The sequence below is a fragment of the Betta splendens genome, chromosome 12, assembly GCF_900634795.4.
Source record: "Betta splendens chromosome 12, fBetSpl5.4, whole genome shotgun sequence".
NCBI lineage: Eukaryota > Metazoa > Chordata > Actinopteri > Anabantiformes > Osphronemidae > Betta > Betta splendens.
Window position 1 is genome coordinate 71,090 of NC_040892.2, and position 17,009 is coordinate 88,098.

The 17,009-nt window shown below is 41.9% G+C and overlaps 1 protein-coding gene and 1 long non-coding RNA gene across 5 annotated transcripts; one reads left to right on the plus strand and one right to left on the minus strand.

The window, feature by feature from the left end:
- Positions 1-62: 62 nt before the first annotated feature.
- wu:fi75a02 (uncharacterized) lies at positions 63-17,009 on the minus strand. 4 transcript variants are annotated; one of them, XM_055513643.1, is made up of 11 exons: positions 16,871-17,009; positions 15,811-15,918; positions 14,934-15,689; positions 4,111-4,435; positions 2,849-3,169; positions 2,131-2,154; positions 1,734-1,902; positions 1,513-1,601; positions 1,354-1,425; positions 1,082-1,212; positions 63-448 (listed from the first exon to the last, which is right to left on the minus strand). In XM_055513643.1, the coding sequence occupies exons 1-11, from the start codon at positions 16,917-16,919 to the stop codon at positions 294-296; spliced, it is 2,199 nt and encodes a 732-aa protein (XP_055369618.1). In that variant the 5' UTR covers positions 16,920-17,009; the 3' UTR covers positions 63-293. The 4 variants fall into 4 exon arrangements, with proteins under 4 accessions (XP_055369618.1, XP_029024303.1, XP_029024300.1 ...); XM_029168470.3 differs by lacking the exon at positions 16,871-17,009 and adding an exon at positions 16,623-16,765; XM_029168467.3 differs by lacking the exon at positions 16,871-17,009 and having other exon boundaries at positions 15,811-16,021.
- On the plus strand, positions 7,918-14,470 carry LOC129604960 (uncharacterized). Its single transcript, XR_008696360.1, has 2 exons — positions 7,918-11,352; positions 11,541-14,470. It is a non-coding gene; the product is annotated as an uncharacterized LOC129604960 (long non-coding RNA).

The window sequence follows — 17,009 nt, forward strand, 5'->3', positions numbered from 1 at the left end:
TTAAATTAAAATATAGATAAATGCTCAAGGTTTCCAACAAAAACAACAAACCTTATAAACCATCACAGAACAGAGACAAACTTTATTGGTTCCAAAAATAGAACTTTTCATCACAGTATATATTACTTTCAAATAAGACATGAGTAGTGCTGCACTGTAATTCAGCTGTACTACAGAGTACTGCAGTAACAGTATAGTGGGAGCAACACTATATTTCTTAACAACACCCCACTTCGCTCAGTGACAACAGCTTTTTATTTTTTTGACCTGGAGGACCAAAAGTGATGTCCACCTCAAACGTCGAGGCCCTGTCGAGTCATGAAGTCTTCGAGTGCGCTCAGTCGCTCCAACAGCATCACGTCGGAGTCTATGTCACCAGAACTGTGACTTTGGCACTGTCGCCGTGCTGCACGCTTTCTGGGTACCTTGGCAACAGGAAGTCCCACCCCTAAAAAAGTAAAATAGCTAAATAGTAGCTAGATAGTTAAACCTGTAGCTCTAGTTTGGCATTATTTATTTTATTTTAACTTTATATAAAAAAACACTTAAAAGGTGCTAAATACCAAACACCAGCAGATTGGACAACACGACCTATATCACCAGAAAATATTACACTGATGTGACAGCAGATTCCAAGACAAAACTTTTCATGAGCTTGAGGCAGCAGGCAACGATACCAGAAGCTCTCAGACACCTGGAAACCGAAAATGATCACTGAGCTGTAACAGTATCTGATCTAAGGGCTGCATCTTTTACCGACTGTCATACAGCCATCATTTAGGAAACATTAAGCATAAAAATATATGTTTGATGATAGTTGGGTATGAGAATTTAACTTTTATTTATGTACAGTTATTCTCTACCAGAGAGTGTTACTGCTACAAATTTAGCTTTGAATGTCTGCCTAAATACGAATAGACAGGAATTTTTTTTATGTTATTATGTTAGTTGATATACCTGCTACATCTTGACAGAGCCTGTTTTGTAGCATACGTTTTTGGATATCCCATTTATTCAGTTTTCGACTGATGGGGAAATTTCTGGACAATCCAAAAATAAATATCTTGGTTTTCGAATGTACCTTGGGGCCGCTTTCTCTTCCTGGGCTGAGTGAAATCAGGGAAGAGAAGAAGCCTACGTCTTCTCTGCTGACCAATCAGAAGCAGCACTCCATCCTTCTCTCGTGGCTCCTCAAAGATAGTCTCCAGGCTCCTGAAAGCACAAAGCATGACGGGTATTGTAGTTCACACAGCATATACTGTGGTACTACTCGAATCTTGCAGTTACCTGCATAAAAATAATTGAATTGGATTTAACATTTTAAATTTTTTGAGAGATTTGTAGTTGTATCACCTGTTAGTGGTGGGGCATTTGTAGTTCTTGTTTGTGTAAATTTCCTCCAAGCTGAACTCCTTTTTTTTTAAACTAAAACACAAAATCAAATTCTTAAACACAGTATTTCCCTCATCATTAAACGCAGCATTTTTTAAGATTCACATTTTCCTTTCTCACCGTTGAACCTTCGGAAGACCCATTGGTGTGAGTGGTGTTTCCCGTGGTGTTGCCCTGCGAATACGGATTTGAGATACTCGTTTGCTGCACTGGTGATAAAAAAAAAAAAAACACGTTACACAAATATCTTGGAACAGATTAACAATGATGACCAGTGAGAGAGGGTGACACAAATACATGCTCTATTGTAATTTATAACAAATGGTAACCATAAGATGCACCTCTGCATGCTTGTTCACAAATTTGGGACTGGACTTCGCCTGGTCACCAGGAAACACAGTAGTGGGTCCATTGGCTGAGTATAGAGGAAGAGGCTGTCGATGGGGGAGGTAAAAGCTCCAAGTGTTATTAACATGCTGCTTCTGCTGTAGCTGGGTGGAAAGTGTTGAGCTGCAACAAAGTAATATAACAGTTGTGTTAATACAGGATGACACACAAAAACGGGAACTTTGAGCTGTATACAATACATAAAAAGTTCCAGTTTTCTGTGTCACCCTGTATTACTATTGAATTAAACATGACAAGTATGTTAGAGTTCACTAATGAAGCAAATTTACCAGCTTTTTAACATTTGAATGCATGAAAACTATTAAATTGGTAGTGTCATAGTTGATCTACCTGAGTGTAGGCTGATGCACATAACTGCAAAGAAAAAAAAAGTCATTCACAAAGCTATAAAACTGGCGTTGCAAATTATAAACAGTTACCTTTACTAGTAATTACGCCATAAAGGCCTCCTACTATGCAAAACACCCTTTTTAAAAATTCTGGTACACACATCCACACACAGTTTGCTAATTAGTCCGTTTTCACATCGGCCTGTTCAGAATCCTTCACCTTGTTGAGGTAGGCCAAGGTCGTCACTCAGCCCCACCCCAAACAGCGCAAAAATTGGATCTCACTGACACCCTTGTTTCGATTTGCTCACCTAACTGTGATAGAATCAACATGGCATAGCTACTGAGACCAAGGAAAAACAGGTTATTTGGTTGTACTGGAACAGGTGATGTACCAGCTATTTCATAACGTACATGATTTATTTTAGCAACTATGACCAGACCTTATGCATAATGTCTCATTTGAACCGCACATGTTAAGACACGCCTGTGGACGTGATCTGTGTTTGACACATGCAGGTCCAATAATGGAAACTTTATTATACTGACAACACTAAATGATTGGATGCAGTTGGAGTGATAAAAGAAATTATAACAAATTTTAGTTACTCATCAAATCTAAAACCAATTACTATCCCACTTATAAAAGTACAAATGTGTGTTAATCAGCATTAATTTAATTATATCCTATGTGATTTTATTGCGCTCTTCCAACCAACCAGTGATCACTACTCAGGCTGGGGGGAGCTGTCCAGTCCTTCAGGGGTCGTAGTGGACTCCCAAAAGCTCCAGCATTCAACAACTCCGATAGCATCTCCATGGAAACCGCGGACAGGCACCGCATGTAGGTGGGAACAGGGGAGGAGCAAAGCTGAAGGTAGGAAAATGTTTGACTGTGGGAAAGTGAGAAAGGAGGGAGAAAGTCTGAAAAATGCCACTGACTGAGAGAGACACAGAGTGCTTTTGACTGGCAGCTGTCCACGCCACTGCGAGGTGATGGGAGGAGGTACAAGACATGCTGGGAAGACTCAGACAAACAGCTGAAAAGAAAAAAAGAAGACGATGTTATAATGGTTCTTTTTTTGCAATTAAAAAAATAAACATGTACGTCTGTTACTCTGATCCATTTTTTCCATTGGCTCATCATTGTCCCAAACTCTTAACTCTTCAGGATTCATTGCTGTGGTGCTATATTCTGTCTGCTATCATGTGACCACTAGCTTTGGGCTTTTTTCTGTCTTAAAACATTTTACAGGTGTTGTTGGTTTCCACCTGCTGCTGCCTATGTTATGCTTTGTCTTCTCTACCTCCTTACCCTAAGTGGTTGAGGAACATGGTTGTCCACCTGCTTGTGTTACAATGAGTCTTACAAGACTGTCACAGTCATTTGCAGTAACTCATATAACCACTGTAAATATTCACATACAGGAACATGATTCTTCTATCTGTGTACTGTCTTCCTTGCTTGTCTTATCATCTTGGTGTATTGTTGTGTTCTACTCTGTAATATGTGATGAGGTGACTTTTATAATAAACTGGTACTATAGAAATGAAGGGAAGTGAGTTGGTTTGGCTGAACCTTACAGTAGCATGTGTGTAAATATCGCTCTTTACATAAATGAATACAACAACTGCATCAGTGTGGCCAGTGAAACAGCCAGTTCAAACATTGCTGCCTTCATAATTAAAAAAAACCTTCTGATTTAAAGTTAGTCGCTTACTCCTTCTTACCTGTTGTGCTTTGTGTTGTGTGGTGGTGTGTGTGTGTGTGTGTGTGTGTGTGTGTGTGTGTGTTATGTAATGGATGGATCAATGGTCATCTCATTCCCTAACTGTCCAGGATGTTATACGATCAAAGAAATAAACTTTACACAAAGATCTGTGGGACTATTGGTATAAACAAGCCACATACTTATTGTGTGACTAATAGTCACTCAGTGAAATTCTTTCTGCTTGTTCCTGGTGCTCCAATGTGTGTCACCTGTAGCTGTTCTGCCTGACAGTAGCTGCAGCCTTCTGTGGATCGCGGACTCTTCCCTGATTTCTTCTTCTAACATCATGCAGAGTGGGAAACACCTCCTCTTTGGCTGCTTCTCCTCTGACGGACACCCTCATTTGCCCAATGAACCTTCCACCATTGTCCTCTTCTTGACCTTCACTGCCATTATTCTTCATTATCCTCTTCTCCCTCAACTCCTGTTCCCTGCAGATACTCCTCTGTTCAGAGTGAGATGTAGATAAGTCGTTATCCAAGGACAACAATCCTGGGGGGCTGGGGTTGAAGGAGGTACTGGCAGGAGCCGGATCTAAATAAGAGAAAACATCCTGTTTGAATTTAAATCCATATTAGAGCCATTCTAATCTGGGAAGAGCCGGTGAACAAGTACAGGGAGGATGTCCGTAATGTATTGACCAGTCTTAGTGAGCTCGCTGGTCCTACAACATTTACTCTCTATTATACCGTTCTATTGTGACCTGTGTATGGGGGGATATGAACGCGTACTTTGTTTTGCTGCTCACAGCAAAATCACAGAGATCAGTTAAGCATTAAAGTAAATGTGTAATATCCAGTTGACTGCTGCATGTGTGAGTGAACAGTTGGGTACAGCATCTGGACATGAGGTAACAGTGGGAGCGCATGTGAGGTTCTGCACCCCAGCGCCACAGTTGAATCATCAATAATATCATTTTTAGTGAGGTATACAAAATAAAATAATTTTAATAATAAATTCAAATACTAAACATCAAAGTCTGAAAAACTTCCTGAAGACATTTATTTAATGCTCCTGATTATGACGGTCTCCCCGTCACTAAATGCTTCAGTCTGCTAACTGTAACATTGAGCCTCAAGTACTTTCAAGTCCAGTGCGGAGACATGAACAAATACAAATAGTTACAGGAGCAACAAGTCATTTTTAAACTCTACCAGCCTATTAAGTATCCTTCACCTTGACGTACACCAGAGTCTGTCGTCACACAGCCACTCCTTAGGCTCAATTGAATTGAAAAAAGTGGTTGTACTCTAATACGTGACATATGGGCCACTGGCATAGCACTGTGAAAATGACTTCGAGGCGTCAGCAACAGTCGTCTCAAGACAAGAAGAATGCTATGACCTGAACTCCTCCTATGTCACTCATGCTTTCACAAATGAGAGATCCTGGGGATCACGTCTCATTTGCAAATCACTTGTTTGGTCATTGAGAGTTCTACACCTCTTAATGAACCCTCATCATTTGACTGGGGGGTACATGGGTAAAAAAAGCCACGAATGACTATATCCACAGTTTACACTGAATGTGGTTCTTGTGTGTATAATGGCCACAACGCCAGTAATAGCACTGCACACTGAGCACTGTATACAATACCAGGGGTGTCTATTCCTGGTCCTCGGAAGCTACCATCCTGAACAAAACCAATACAATGCATGAACGCAAATTACATACAGAATTTTTCAAAAAAGACATGACCTTTTCTAATACTACCACACTGAAATGGTTCCAATGTTTTACCTTATTTATTCCAATAATTAACCTTTCACCTAATTTCATTCAGGCAACAATAATATCGAATATTTACTGTTTTTCTTTAACATAGTTTCAACACTAAACTCTTGTTCCAGTAACCCACTTCTCGTCAAGGTGCTCTGGTTCCCCAGCAGCCTGACGCAGACCTTGTTAGATCAGGTGACGTCTGATATCTACACTGATATCTCATGTGTATAGCGGGTATCTCCTGTGTATATAGCGTATAGCCGGTATCTCATATTTTATATATAGATATATCAGTTGATGTTTTGTTTTTGCATATGTTAACCTCCTTTTCTTCCGTTATTTTCCAAAACATTCAATGGGAATTTCTCTTAATTAGAAAATCATTGTTATTTATAAGTGACTCAGGGGTGTCAGGGATGTTTTTTGCCAGGTTAGGCCCTGCCTTAACAAAAAAATATATTAAACCTGTTTGTAATGTCTTGTAAACTGTTCCTAACTACTTAGTTAGTGAAGTACTGTGGGTAATTAACCTGTTTAGGACTATTTCTGATTATTTCATTTAATATTTTCCATGTGCCTCTCATATCTTTGTTATTGTTTTCTAATATCTTATAATAATCTTTCTTACATCTTCTTTATAATGTTAATTAACTTAATTTTTATAGTTATTATAGTATATATTATCTATATTATATATTATAGTTATTATAGTAGTAATAGTAGTAGAGTATATATAGTTTTTTTTGTTTTTTTGTTTTTTTTTCCAGCGCGGGTCGAGCTGGCTGCTGGTCACAACAGCTCCTGTCCTCTTACTTCTATTTATTACTTTCTTCACTTATTTAAGTTTATCTTTATAGTGTTTTGTTAGTAGCATTTGTGTACACAACCTGTACACAGCTTTTTTATATTTTTTTCTAAGTTTGGTGCAGTACAAACGCTGTTTTAAAGCTATGATGTGCGTCAGGGCCAGAGCGTGCATTGTTTACACTGCAGAGCAGCTGATCGCGCTGCACAGCGCCATAGTTCTGCCCAGAGACAGACACGAGATCACCGCTGAGGTGCTGGTGAAGACCAGACGTGGGCGTCGCGCAAGAAAACTACGACGGGAGAAAACGAGACGCTTCAGGCCCGCTGTCCCTTCCGTCATCATGGGGAACGTGAGATCTCTCCCTAACAAGATTGACGAGCTTGCGGCGCTCACACGGCACCAGCTGGAGTACAGAACGAGCAGCGTCCTGCTGTTCACGGAAACCTGGCTGACGTCACTCATCCCGGACTCGACCGTCGCACTGGACAATTTTCATCTGCTTTGTGCAGAGAGAAAGGAGAACAGCGATAAGAGGAAGGGAGGGGGTCTGGCTGTGTTTGTGAACATGAGGTGGTGTATGCCAGGACATTGCACTGTCAAAATGAAGCTGTGTAACAGAGACATTGAGCTGTTAGCGGTAGGCATGAGGCCATTCTACCTGCCACGGGAGTTCACACACGTTATAATAATTGCTGTGTACGTCCCACCCTCCGCTAACGCTGACACAGCTTCTGAGACCCTGCTCTCAGTCACCAGCAGGCTGCAAACACGGCACCCACAGGCCCTCTTCCTGATCTCTGGGGACTTTAACCACGCACCTCCTTCAGCTGCTCTGCCTACATACACCCAGTATGTGACCTGCCCCACCAGAGACAATAAAACCCTGGACTTATTCTACGCCAACACCAAAGAGGCCTACGCTGCATCGTCCCTCCCACCGCTGGGCAGAGCTGCCCACAACATCCTGCATCTCCTGCCTGTGTATAAACCTGTTGTACACAGCCAGTGGTGCCCCGCACAGTGAGGAAGTGGACGGCTGAGAGCGAGGAGGCTCTCAGGGACCTGTTTTAACACCACTGTGTGGACGGAGCTCTGCGACCCACATGGGGAGGACATTAACGCAATAACAGCCTGTGTAACGGATTACATCAACTTCTGCTGTGAAAACACTGTTCCCTACAGGCGGGTTCGGTGTTTCACCAACAGCAAGCCGTGGGTCACCCCTGATATTAAAGCTAAAGGAGAAGAAGAGAGCATTTAAATCAGGGGACAGGGATGAGCTGAGGAGGAAAATCCGTGAGGGGAAGTCCAGCTGCATATGATATCTATATATAAAATATGAGATACCGGTTATACGCTATATACACAGGAGATACCTGCTATACACATTAGATATCAGCTCAGACATCGCCCGGCCTAACAAGGTCTGCGTCAGGTGCTGGGGAACCAGAGCACCTTGACGAGAAGTGGGCTACTGGAACAAGAAAGAAATGGCTGAGATGCGAGAAGAAGACTCTGTTGGAATGCTACTACTCAAGTAACAATAGTCAGAGGGGTTACATGCAAAGAATGTGTGGTGAATGGAAACGGAGAAACCTACATTGAAGGCTGACGGCGAAGCAACTAGTAGCTCAGTGTTCCAACATCCACAAACGTCAACTGCTATCACAACTTGAGATTGACGAGGTACAACACAAATGCTATGGCAAGGGGGAGCCAGGACGCCAGGACAGAGCGGAGATTTTATCATCTGCCCAACCGGAAATTGGGTAAGAAGCCCCAATGAGCACAGACACGCTGAGCAAGGCAGCGTCTGACCTGAAAGATAGGGTAATAGCGAGATTGAGCAGGCAACCCCGAAGACAACTACGGCTAAGAGAAGTACCATCAGAAAGTCTCATGGAAGATGTGATTGTAGCATTGAGAGCGATCCCTACCACAACAACCAGAGAAACCAATAAGCTCAGCATCAGTGATCCTAGAGGTGCTTGGCTATAAGAGCAACCATGGGAGCCATGAGAAACAATACCCACAATGGAAACAAAGGTTGGATGCAAAAATCAAGGCAGCTCGGAGGGAAGTGAGCCAAATGACAAAGGCCCAGAGAGGTGCAATAAAAAGGCTGATGCCCAAGAAGTACAGCCAGATGCCCATACCTGAAGCACTCGAAACTGCCAAGCAAAGGCTACAAGCCTTAGCCAGCCGCCTAAAGAGATACACCAGAGATAACGAAGCCAGACGAGTAAACCGGTAACAGATTATTTCTAGCCTTATACATAAATGGACGAAGCCTCTCGGCTCTCTAGTAACATGGCCATGTTGCTTAGCTTCCCCACTCCGTAACAACCCAGAGTGGAGCCCAGGACGCAGAGTCGCAGTCTTACACACCTCTCGGCCTGTTCTCTACAGCCGCCACCCACTCTTAGCCTTAGTTATCGCATAGAGACTGTGTCTGCTCCCCGACCACCTAAAGTCTCTTTTTGAATTTAGCATAATTGACCTCACAATAGCTGGAAAGAAATGTTACAATAGCAGATGTTTATCTGACAACGCTGTTGCCAGATTCAAGCAGATGATTCCATCATCTTTTGCCTCAATGTCTTGTAGATACACAGAGAACAGTCACCTTAATCCTTATGAACAGGTTGACTGTCTTGTAGATGATGCTGCAGCTTCTCTACGTACAATGTTAAACACAATGGCTCCTCTGAAGAAGAAGACAGTGAATCAGAGGAGGTTAGCTCCGTGGTATAACTCAGATTTGCAGCCTAAAGCACAGGACCAGACAACTAGAAAGACAGTGGCGTTCCAACAAAATAAATGTAAACTGCATTGCATGAAAGGACAGTCTAATGAAATATAAAAAAGCACTTTGTGCTGCTAGAAAAACATATTATTCCCCCCTAATTGAGGAAAACATAAACAACCCCAGGTTTCTTTTCAGCACTGTAGCCAGGCTGACTAAGAGTCATAGCTGTGTTGAGTATACTATCCCCTTAAATCTCAGCAGCAATGACTTTATGAACTACTTTACTAATAAAATTATCACCATTAGAAAAAACGTTCAGCAGCGAATTCTTCCAAATGACAGAAAGCACTGTTTAGATCCATCAACTTTAAATATACTAAATCCTCTGTCTTACCTAGACAGCTTCTTCCCCATAACTCATATGGAGTTACCCTCCATAATCAACTCTTCCAAGTCGTCCACTTGTCTTTAAGATCCAATCCCAACTAGATTACTCAAAGAAGTTCTACCTTTAATCAGCTCGTCCATATTAAATCAAATCAACCAATCTTTACATTTAGGCTATGTACCACAGGCTTTTAAGGTGACTGTGGTCAAACCTCTATTGAAAAAACCAACCCTGGACCCTGGACAACTAGCCAACTATAGGCTCCCGAGTGGGAATAACTTGTACCAAGATTTTCAGTCAGGATTTAGAAAACATCATAGCACAGAAACAGCTCTGGTTAGAGTCACTAATGATCTTCTATTAGCTTCGGACAATGGTCTATTTTCTGTCCTTGTCCTCTTAGATCTTAGTGCTGCATTTGATACAATTGATCATACCATTCTATTACAGACGCTAGAACATAGAATTGGGATTAAAGGTGCCTGCACATGCAAAATTTACTTTTTGGGTATTCTGGTACGTTTATTTGACTCCCTGGGTCACGTTAAGACACTCCTGGTGTGTTAGAAGTACGCCCCCTACTCATTTCACATTTTTGAGAGTTTACCCAATCCGGTTCGCTTCGCATCGTTTTAAATTTGGCGGACTGGATACGTCTGCATTCGCTTTGACCAATCACAGAACCAGCCCCCCCCCAGACAAACCTGGACCCCTAAATGTACCTGAAACATTTCATTTCAGTCACTCCAGTCACAGACAAAAGAAGAGAAGTCACTCACTGCGCAGTCTACCATAGGAGGTGGCGCTAATGCACCTTTCAGGTGGTTGCCACCATTTTTTAAATGGCGGGTAAGTACATGCTTGATTCCTATTTGATGTATGTACTCCAGAATTTTCTCTGTTTATAATGTAGCTTCCCTCCTGTGTAAGGAATGCTAATTGCTAGAACCGTTGAATCTAACAGCTACAGCGACAGAGAGAGACAGTGTTGCAAGGTGCTGACACGCAATTTGGATGAGTCCAAGCCCCTCCAGCATTTGTCCTGTTCGAATCGTGTGATATATAGTACTCATTTACTCAGCTCACATTGTAGCTGCTAGCGCGATGGTAGCACAGCGTTAGCGGCTAGCCTTAGCAGCTAGCGCTAGTAAGTTGTGAGAGTCAGCTGTGTTTCTAATTACTACCGAGCCTGTCGTGTGTATGTTGTAGCCCGAGTAGACCCGTGAATTTGGGTTATTGCAAGTTCTATCTAAGTCTAACATGTGTGTTGTTGCTTATCTAGTCAGCTACTTTAGCTGTAAATGTGACGTGTTTTTTTTATACAGGCTGACGCATGCCAGCTACCGAAACGCGAGGAGGTTGCTTCGCAAACTGACACCACTGCAGGCTGTGGACACGCGGCTACCTTGTAGAAGAGTTGTTGCTCACCTCAGGAGCAAAGGTATGTACATTTAACAGCAGTATAATCATTTGTTGGCCAATATGCAGTTTTATTTGACAGAGATTTTGCATTTCACATTTCAGTAGTTGTGTTATTCATAATCTGATCTATATTATTGTCTATGTATTTACTCTGTATGAAGTTGGTCAACTTATTTTGATATTTTAGTCTGTTGACGGGTAATTTGTAACTCTAGTGTTATGGTGCAGATTAAGTGGAAAATGTGATGGAGACCATCTTCAATAAAGTCCTGCTGGAATCAGGTTGTTCTATGGAGGACCTTGTAAACATCCCTGTCCCACCGGCCCTCTGAGCAGAATTTGAGCAACCTGACAGAAAGGAGGTCATTAATGTCATGCTAAGATTTAACAAACCAGCACTATGAAATAAGTTGAAAACGTGTTTGCTCCAAACACCATTAAAATTGATCTAACTACCTCTATTTATTGTTTAGATCTGTAAAGGTTGTAAGATACATAGAAAATACTGGTCATTTCATTAATCTGCTATTCTATTCTTCATACCTTCTAGAGTGGCATCAAGGAAAACAGCTGCATCCACCATCTGTACAGCAGCTGCACTGCTTCTGATGTCTTCCAACACGTGAAGACAAAAAAGATCCTCACATCTCCCCAGCCAACTGTTCCACTCCAGAAACTATGCTTTCAACATAACTATGAATCCTACCCGTTCATTTTGTGGTCTGCAAATTGAACTGTTACGGTAACTTATCCAGCATTATAGTGCTGGTGCATTGGTTAAAAATAAAGTTGGCTTTGACTATTGCTGTTTCACTGAACTATTTTTGTATGTATATACCTAATGAGGGAAAACAGACAAATGTTTTATAATATTTCAGCTTTTATTGAGGTATTGCCAAAAAAACAATAATTTAGGTATTTCACAGGTGGTCTAAGTCCAACATAGGTGCCTTGTCCCTCAGGAAACACTGCCCTGATCTAGACCAGGGAAGGTGGGATGACAAAAGTCCACAGCACCAGCTAACAAGACTTCTAGGCTAGATACCTGCAACAACTTGAGATACACACAGACATAGTACTGAAAAAAACAATAACTGTATTTCTATTAGTTATATATGAGCACATGATATATCATACACCTTACTAAAAGCAATTAAAAAAATATTAGGTCAATATATAATTAGAAACAAAACTATGTTTGTAAACCAGAGTTCCCAGGTACATTATGATTAATCTGTAAATAGTAAAATGTTCTAAAGTTTATGAATTTCTGAGATACTGATTTATTTCATGCATGTGTAATTGTCTGATATACTGTATATTAAATGTGTTCTGTAATGAATACACATTCAATCATACTGGCTCCAGTCCTGGATCATCAACCATACAGGTTTGGCAACTGGTTTAGGTGTCTTGAAGTAAGATTTATCGAAATTTTAATTTATTAATAAAGTAATAAAGACATGCAATATCTTGAAAGCAATAGTTGCTGTCACACCACGCATCTGTAGGCATTCACTGTTCCTACATTTGCTGTATTAGTCTGTAATTAAGTGCCAAATATAAGCTGCAGCTGAAGATCCCATTATAGAAAAATTATTTTCACACAGCAGCAGAACAAGAAAGAAAAAAATATGTAAAAATGAGTTTATATTAGTTTATCAAGCTATGCTCCCAAACACGCTGTAGTCGTGTTATAAATATTCTGTTGTATTAATTCAGGCTGCTAATTTGCAACCATTAATATTAGCGTTAGCAGCTAATCAAGTTGCGTATTATATAAATCAATAAATTAAATTAAACGTGAATCTGCCAATTAGACGTACCTTGCGCCAGTCGAAGTGTAACCACTTCAACAGCCTCCCATTCGACTTCAGAGTCAGATTTTGGATCAAACATATGGTTTAACTCCACTACGAGGACGAGTTAGCCAGTGTCGCTGTTGGATTCAGTAACCGTGACGTTTGATTTCCGCGGCGGATCACGGCTTTGCGCTTCCTCAAAGGGGTGTGGCGATCAGTTTAGGTTCCGACACACTCCGAAAAAAGAGCGTTGTGGAGGAGAGCTTAAAACACACATTTTCAGACGGGCCGCGTGGGCGATCTACAGCGCTTTTTGGCATGAAAAGTTACAGACACCTTACTGAGACATCAAGGTCCAATTCTTTAGCAATGTGGAGCATGAAAAAATCGTGTGCATGGACCTTCAAAGGAACAGCATTGGGATGGTTTAAATCCTATTTGTTGAACAGATTCCAGTTTGTTCATGTTAATGAGAACTTATCCACATGCACAAGGATTAGCTATGGAGTACCACAGGGTTCTGTGCTTGGTCCAATTTTGTTTAGCCTATACATGTCTCCTCTAGATGAGATTATTAGAAAGCATTCTAATAATTTTCATTGTTACGCAGATGATACTCAGCTATATATGTCCTTGGAACCAAATGAAACAGATCAACTAGTCAAAATTCAGGGTTGTTAAACGACATCAAATCCTGGATGTCCCAAAACTTCTTTCAACTAAATTCAGATAAAACTGAAATTCTTATTGTTGGGCCTAAAAATCTGAGAGACACTATTGAGTCAGATAGCCACCCTGGATGACATAACATTAGCTTCAGATTCTACTGTGAGGAATCTTGGTGTCATCTTTGGCCAGGATCTCTCTTTTACATCATATATTAAAACAAATCTCCAGAACCGCCAACTTTCATCTTAGAAATATAGCTAAAATCAGAAGCATCCTCTCAGAGAAACTGATTCATGCATTTGTTACCTCTAGGCTGGACTACTGTAACTGCTTACTCATAGGATGTCCTAACAGCTCCTTAAAAAGCCTACAGCTTATTCAAAATGCTGCAGCCAGAGTTCTGACAGGACTTAGAAAGAGAGATCACATTTCTCCTACATTAGCTTCTCTGCACTGGCTGCCTGTAAAATGTAGGATAGAATTTAAAATTCTCCTACTCACATACAAAGTACTCAATGATAAAGCTCCTTCTTATCTTAAAGACCTCATAGTTCCTTATGCTCCCAGCAGAACGCTTTGTTCTCAGAGCGCTGGGCTACTTGTGGTTCCTAAAGTCTTTAAATGTAGAACAGAACACAGGGCTTTTAGCTACCAAGCTCCTCTCCTCTGGAACCAGCTCCCTCTTCAGGTTCGAGAAGCTGACACACTCTCCACCTTTAAGATTAGGCTTAAAACCTTCCTTTTTGATAAAGCTTATAGTTAGAGATCAGGTCACTGGCAATTATTGTTAGTCACAGGAACCATCTCTTAGTTAAGCTGCAATAGACATAGACTGCTGGGGGACTTAATTTATACACTGAGCTCCTCTGTTTCCCTCTACCTCTTCTGTCAAATAACCTCCCATCATTGTTCTATGTTCAACTAACCTTGTCTCTTTCTCTTCAGTAGTTGTGCTTCTCTCCCGCCCACTCTCTCTCTCACTCTCTCTCTCTCTGTCCTCCACTCTGTCCTCCACTACAGGTATCATTGGACACTGAAAGTTTGGTGTCTGTGATGGGCAGCTGTGGATAAAACCATCCTGCATGTATCCAGTCCCTGGTCCAACCGTCCTGCCTGTGCTCTGTTGTTGCTTGTTGTTGTTGCTGTGCTTTTCTCTCTCTCCATCCTCTCACCTCAACCGGTCGAGGCAGATGGCCGCCCACATCCAGTCTGGTTCTGCTGGAGGTTTCTTGCTCGTTAGAGAGGGAGTTTTTCCTCTCCACTGTTGCTGTCAAATTAAATGCTTGCTGTATGTGGGATTTGTTGGGTTTAGTTGTGTGAGGTCTTAAACCTTACTTTGTAAAGTGCCTTGAGATAACTTTGTTGTGATTTGGCGCTATATAAATAAAATTGAATTTGAATTGAATTGAAATATTACAGTGTGCATGTGTGCGTGTTCAGTGAGTGTAAACAGTCATTAGAGGAGGACAAACCTTCTCCTCCCTGTCTGCATGTCCTCTTCCTCCTCCTTCTGGACTTTCTTTCCAGAGAGTCCAGACGGCGGCCAATGGACGACAAAGCTCCTCGCAGAAGGCGCCGCATCTCCAACCGGTGAGTTGAGAGAAGGCGAGGTAACAGGGAGGAGCAGGAGCAGCATGCTGGAGGGTTAGGGGGAGGATGGAGGACTGGAGAAGTATGAACTAAGGCAGAAGTATAAAGAGGATAAGGAGAAACAGGAGGAGGCAGAGAAGATGGTGAAGGAGTGAAACTGGATGGAGGGGAGGATAAGACAGAAGGCGCAGCAGGAGAAAGCATTGGAGAAAAATGGGAAAAAGAAGTAGGGGAAAAGGAAGAAGGACAGACAGCGACGGGAGGAGGTGGAGATGTGTAAAAGAGTGAAGGAGGGGGGAAGGCAGAAGTATGAGAAACATGACAAACAGAAGGCTGTGAGGAATGGAGGGATTGAGAGCAAAGGGGAGATGAGGAAACAGAAGCAGTTGAAGACGGAAGAGTTGGAGCAGCATGTGGATGACAAGCAGAAGGAGAAGAACAGGAGGAGGATGGAGATAAAATGACAGGCAAGACTGAACAATGAGCAGAAAGAGAAGGTGAAATAAAAGGAGTGCATGAAGAAACTGAGAGAGGTGGTGGGGGAGGAGCAGGAGTTGAAAAGTTACAAGGAGGTGGTGAATGAGAAAGAAATGATGGGGAGGAGGAATACGAAGCACGCAGAGGAGGGGGAGAAACTCCTGCAAGAGAATAATCATTCAGTTCTTTCTGTTTAACCACCAAATCTCTCACTTACACACACACAATAATTATAACAGGCTGATCACAGAACTGATGAGAAGTAAAATGATACAGATATACCTGTTTGTGTGAAACTGACGTCATTATCAGCCAAAAGGAGACCAGGAGACAGACGAGTCAAGCCCCGCCCCCCCTCATCGCTCTCATTCAAAGGTTGAGCGAGCATGGCTAGAGAAAGAAGGAGATTTCTGAAAGTCTGTGTGTCCTCCTGTGCGTGTTGATAAAACGTTGTTTTTTTACATTTGTGGCGAGTGTTAGACTCAGTATGCATGTGTCTAGTCTACTGGTCTAAACACTAGCTTTTGGAAGGGCAGCCGTCTGCTTCGACTGGTAGGGGAGAGGGAATAGAGAAAAGAGAACAGGCAGCAAACAAAGTAGAAGCAGGTCGGCTGTCACTGGAAACGTAACTTAGGGTGACGGCAGTGACCTAAGGCAGCAGCTACTTAATTTAGCCAAAACGAAGGTTTTAGGCCTGGTATGTCTGATTTTACCAGAAGCCAGTGATGGGAAGCTTACAGAAGATGCTTGGGTTTTACACTGTTAACACCGAGCGTCAACTAATACTTAAAGAAGTTGCTTTCTTCATAAAAGTTGTAGCTGCTCTCAATTTCTCTCGCGAGATTTCGCCGACTCTTGCTGGAAATGTCCGAGTAAATCAGTTTTACTCTCAGCTCATTATCTCACGGTTCTGATTTTTTGTACTGTCGTCTATAATCCATGTGACGTAACAAAAAACGGTGGAAATCTTGCTGGTTTAAATAGGGATACGAGAGTTTGGAAAAATTAGAGAACACTGGTCGAGCTAGCAACGTTAGCTAGCTATGCAGTGTATAAACCGGGACAAATTACAACAACATATCGCTAAACTTTACCTGCTTCTTTTAATATCCGTTAATTAATCGCTGCCCCCATTACGCACTTTTTACGCTTTGAAGTATGCCAAAAGTGGCCGGTGACACGAGAGAAATGGGTGGCTGTTACCACCATAAACCGGCGTCAAGACAGCGGAAGTCACAACGACGGAATTTCCGGCAAACGTGTCAAAGTAAACTACCGTGCGTATTACATGAAATGAAAGGCACACAAAGGTCCAGGGGACTCGTGTACGAAGGGTACTCACGCACGAAAACCCAGCGTAAGCACGAATCCACGCCTAAGGTCAAATGCATCAAAAACTACATAAATGAGATATGTGCGCAGATCTACAGTAGCTCGCTGGCAGGCGTAAATACTATTCTACAGTTATTGGTCCGTTGGCG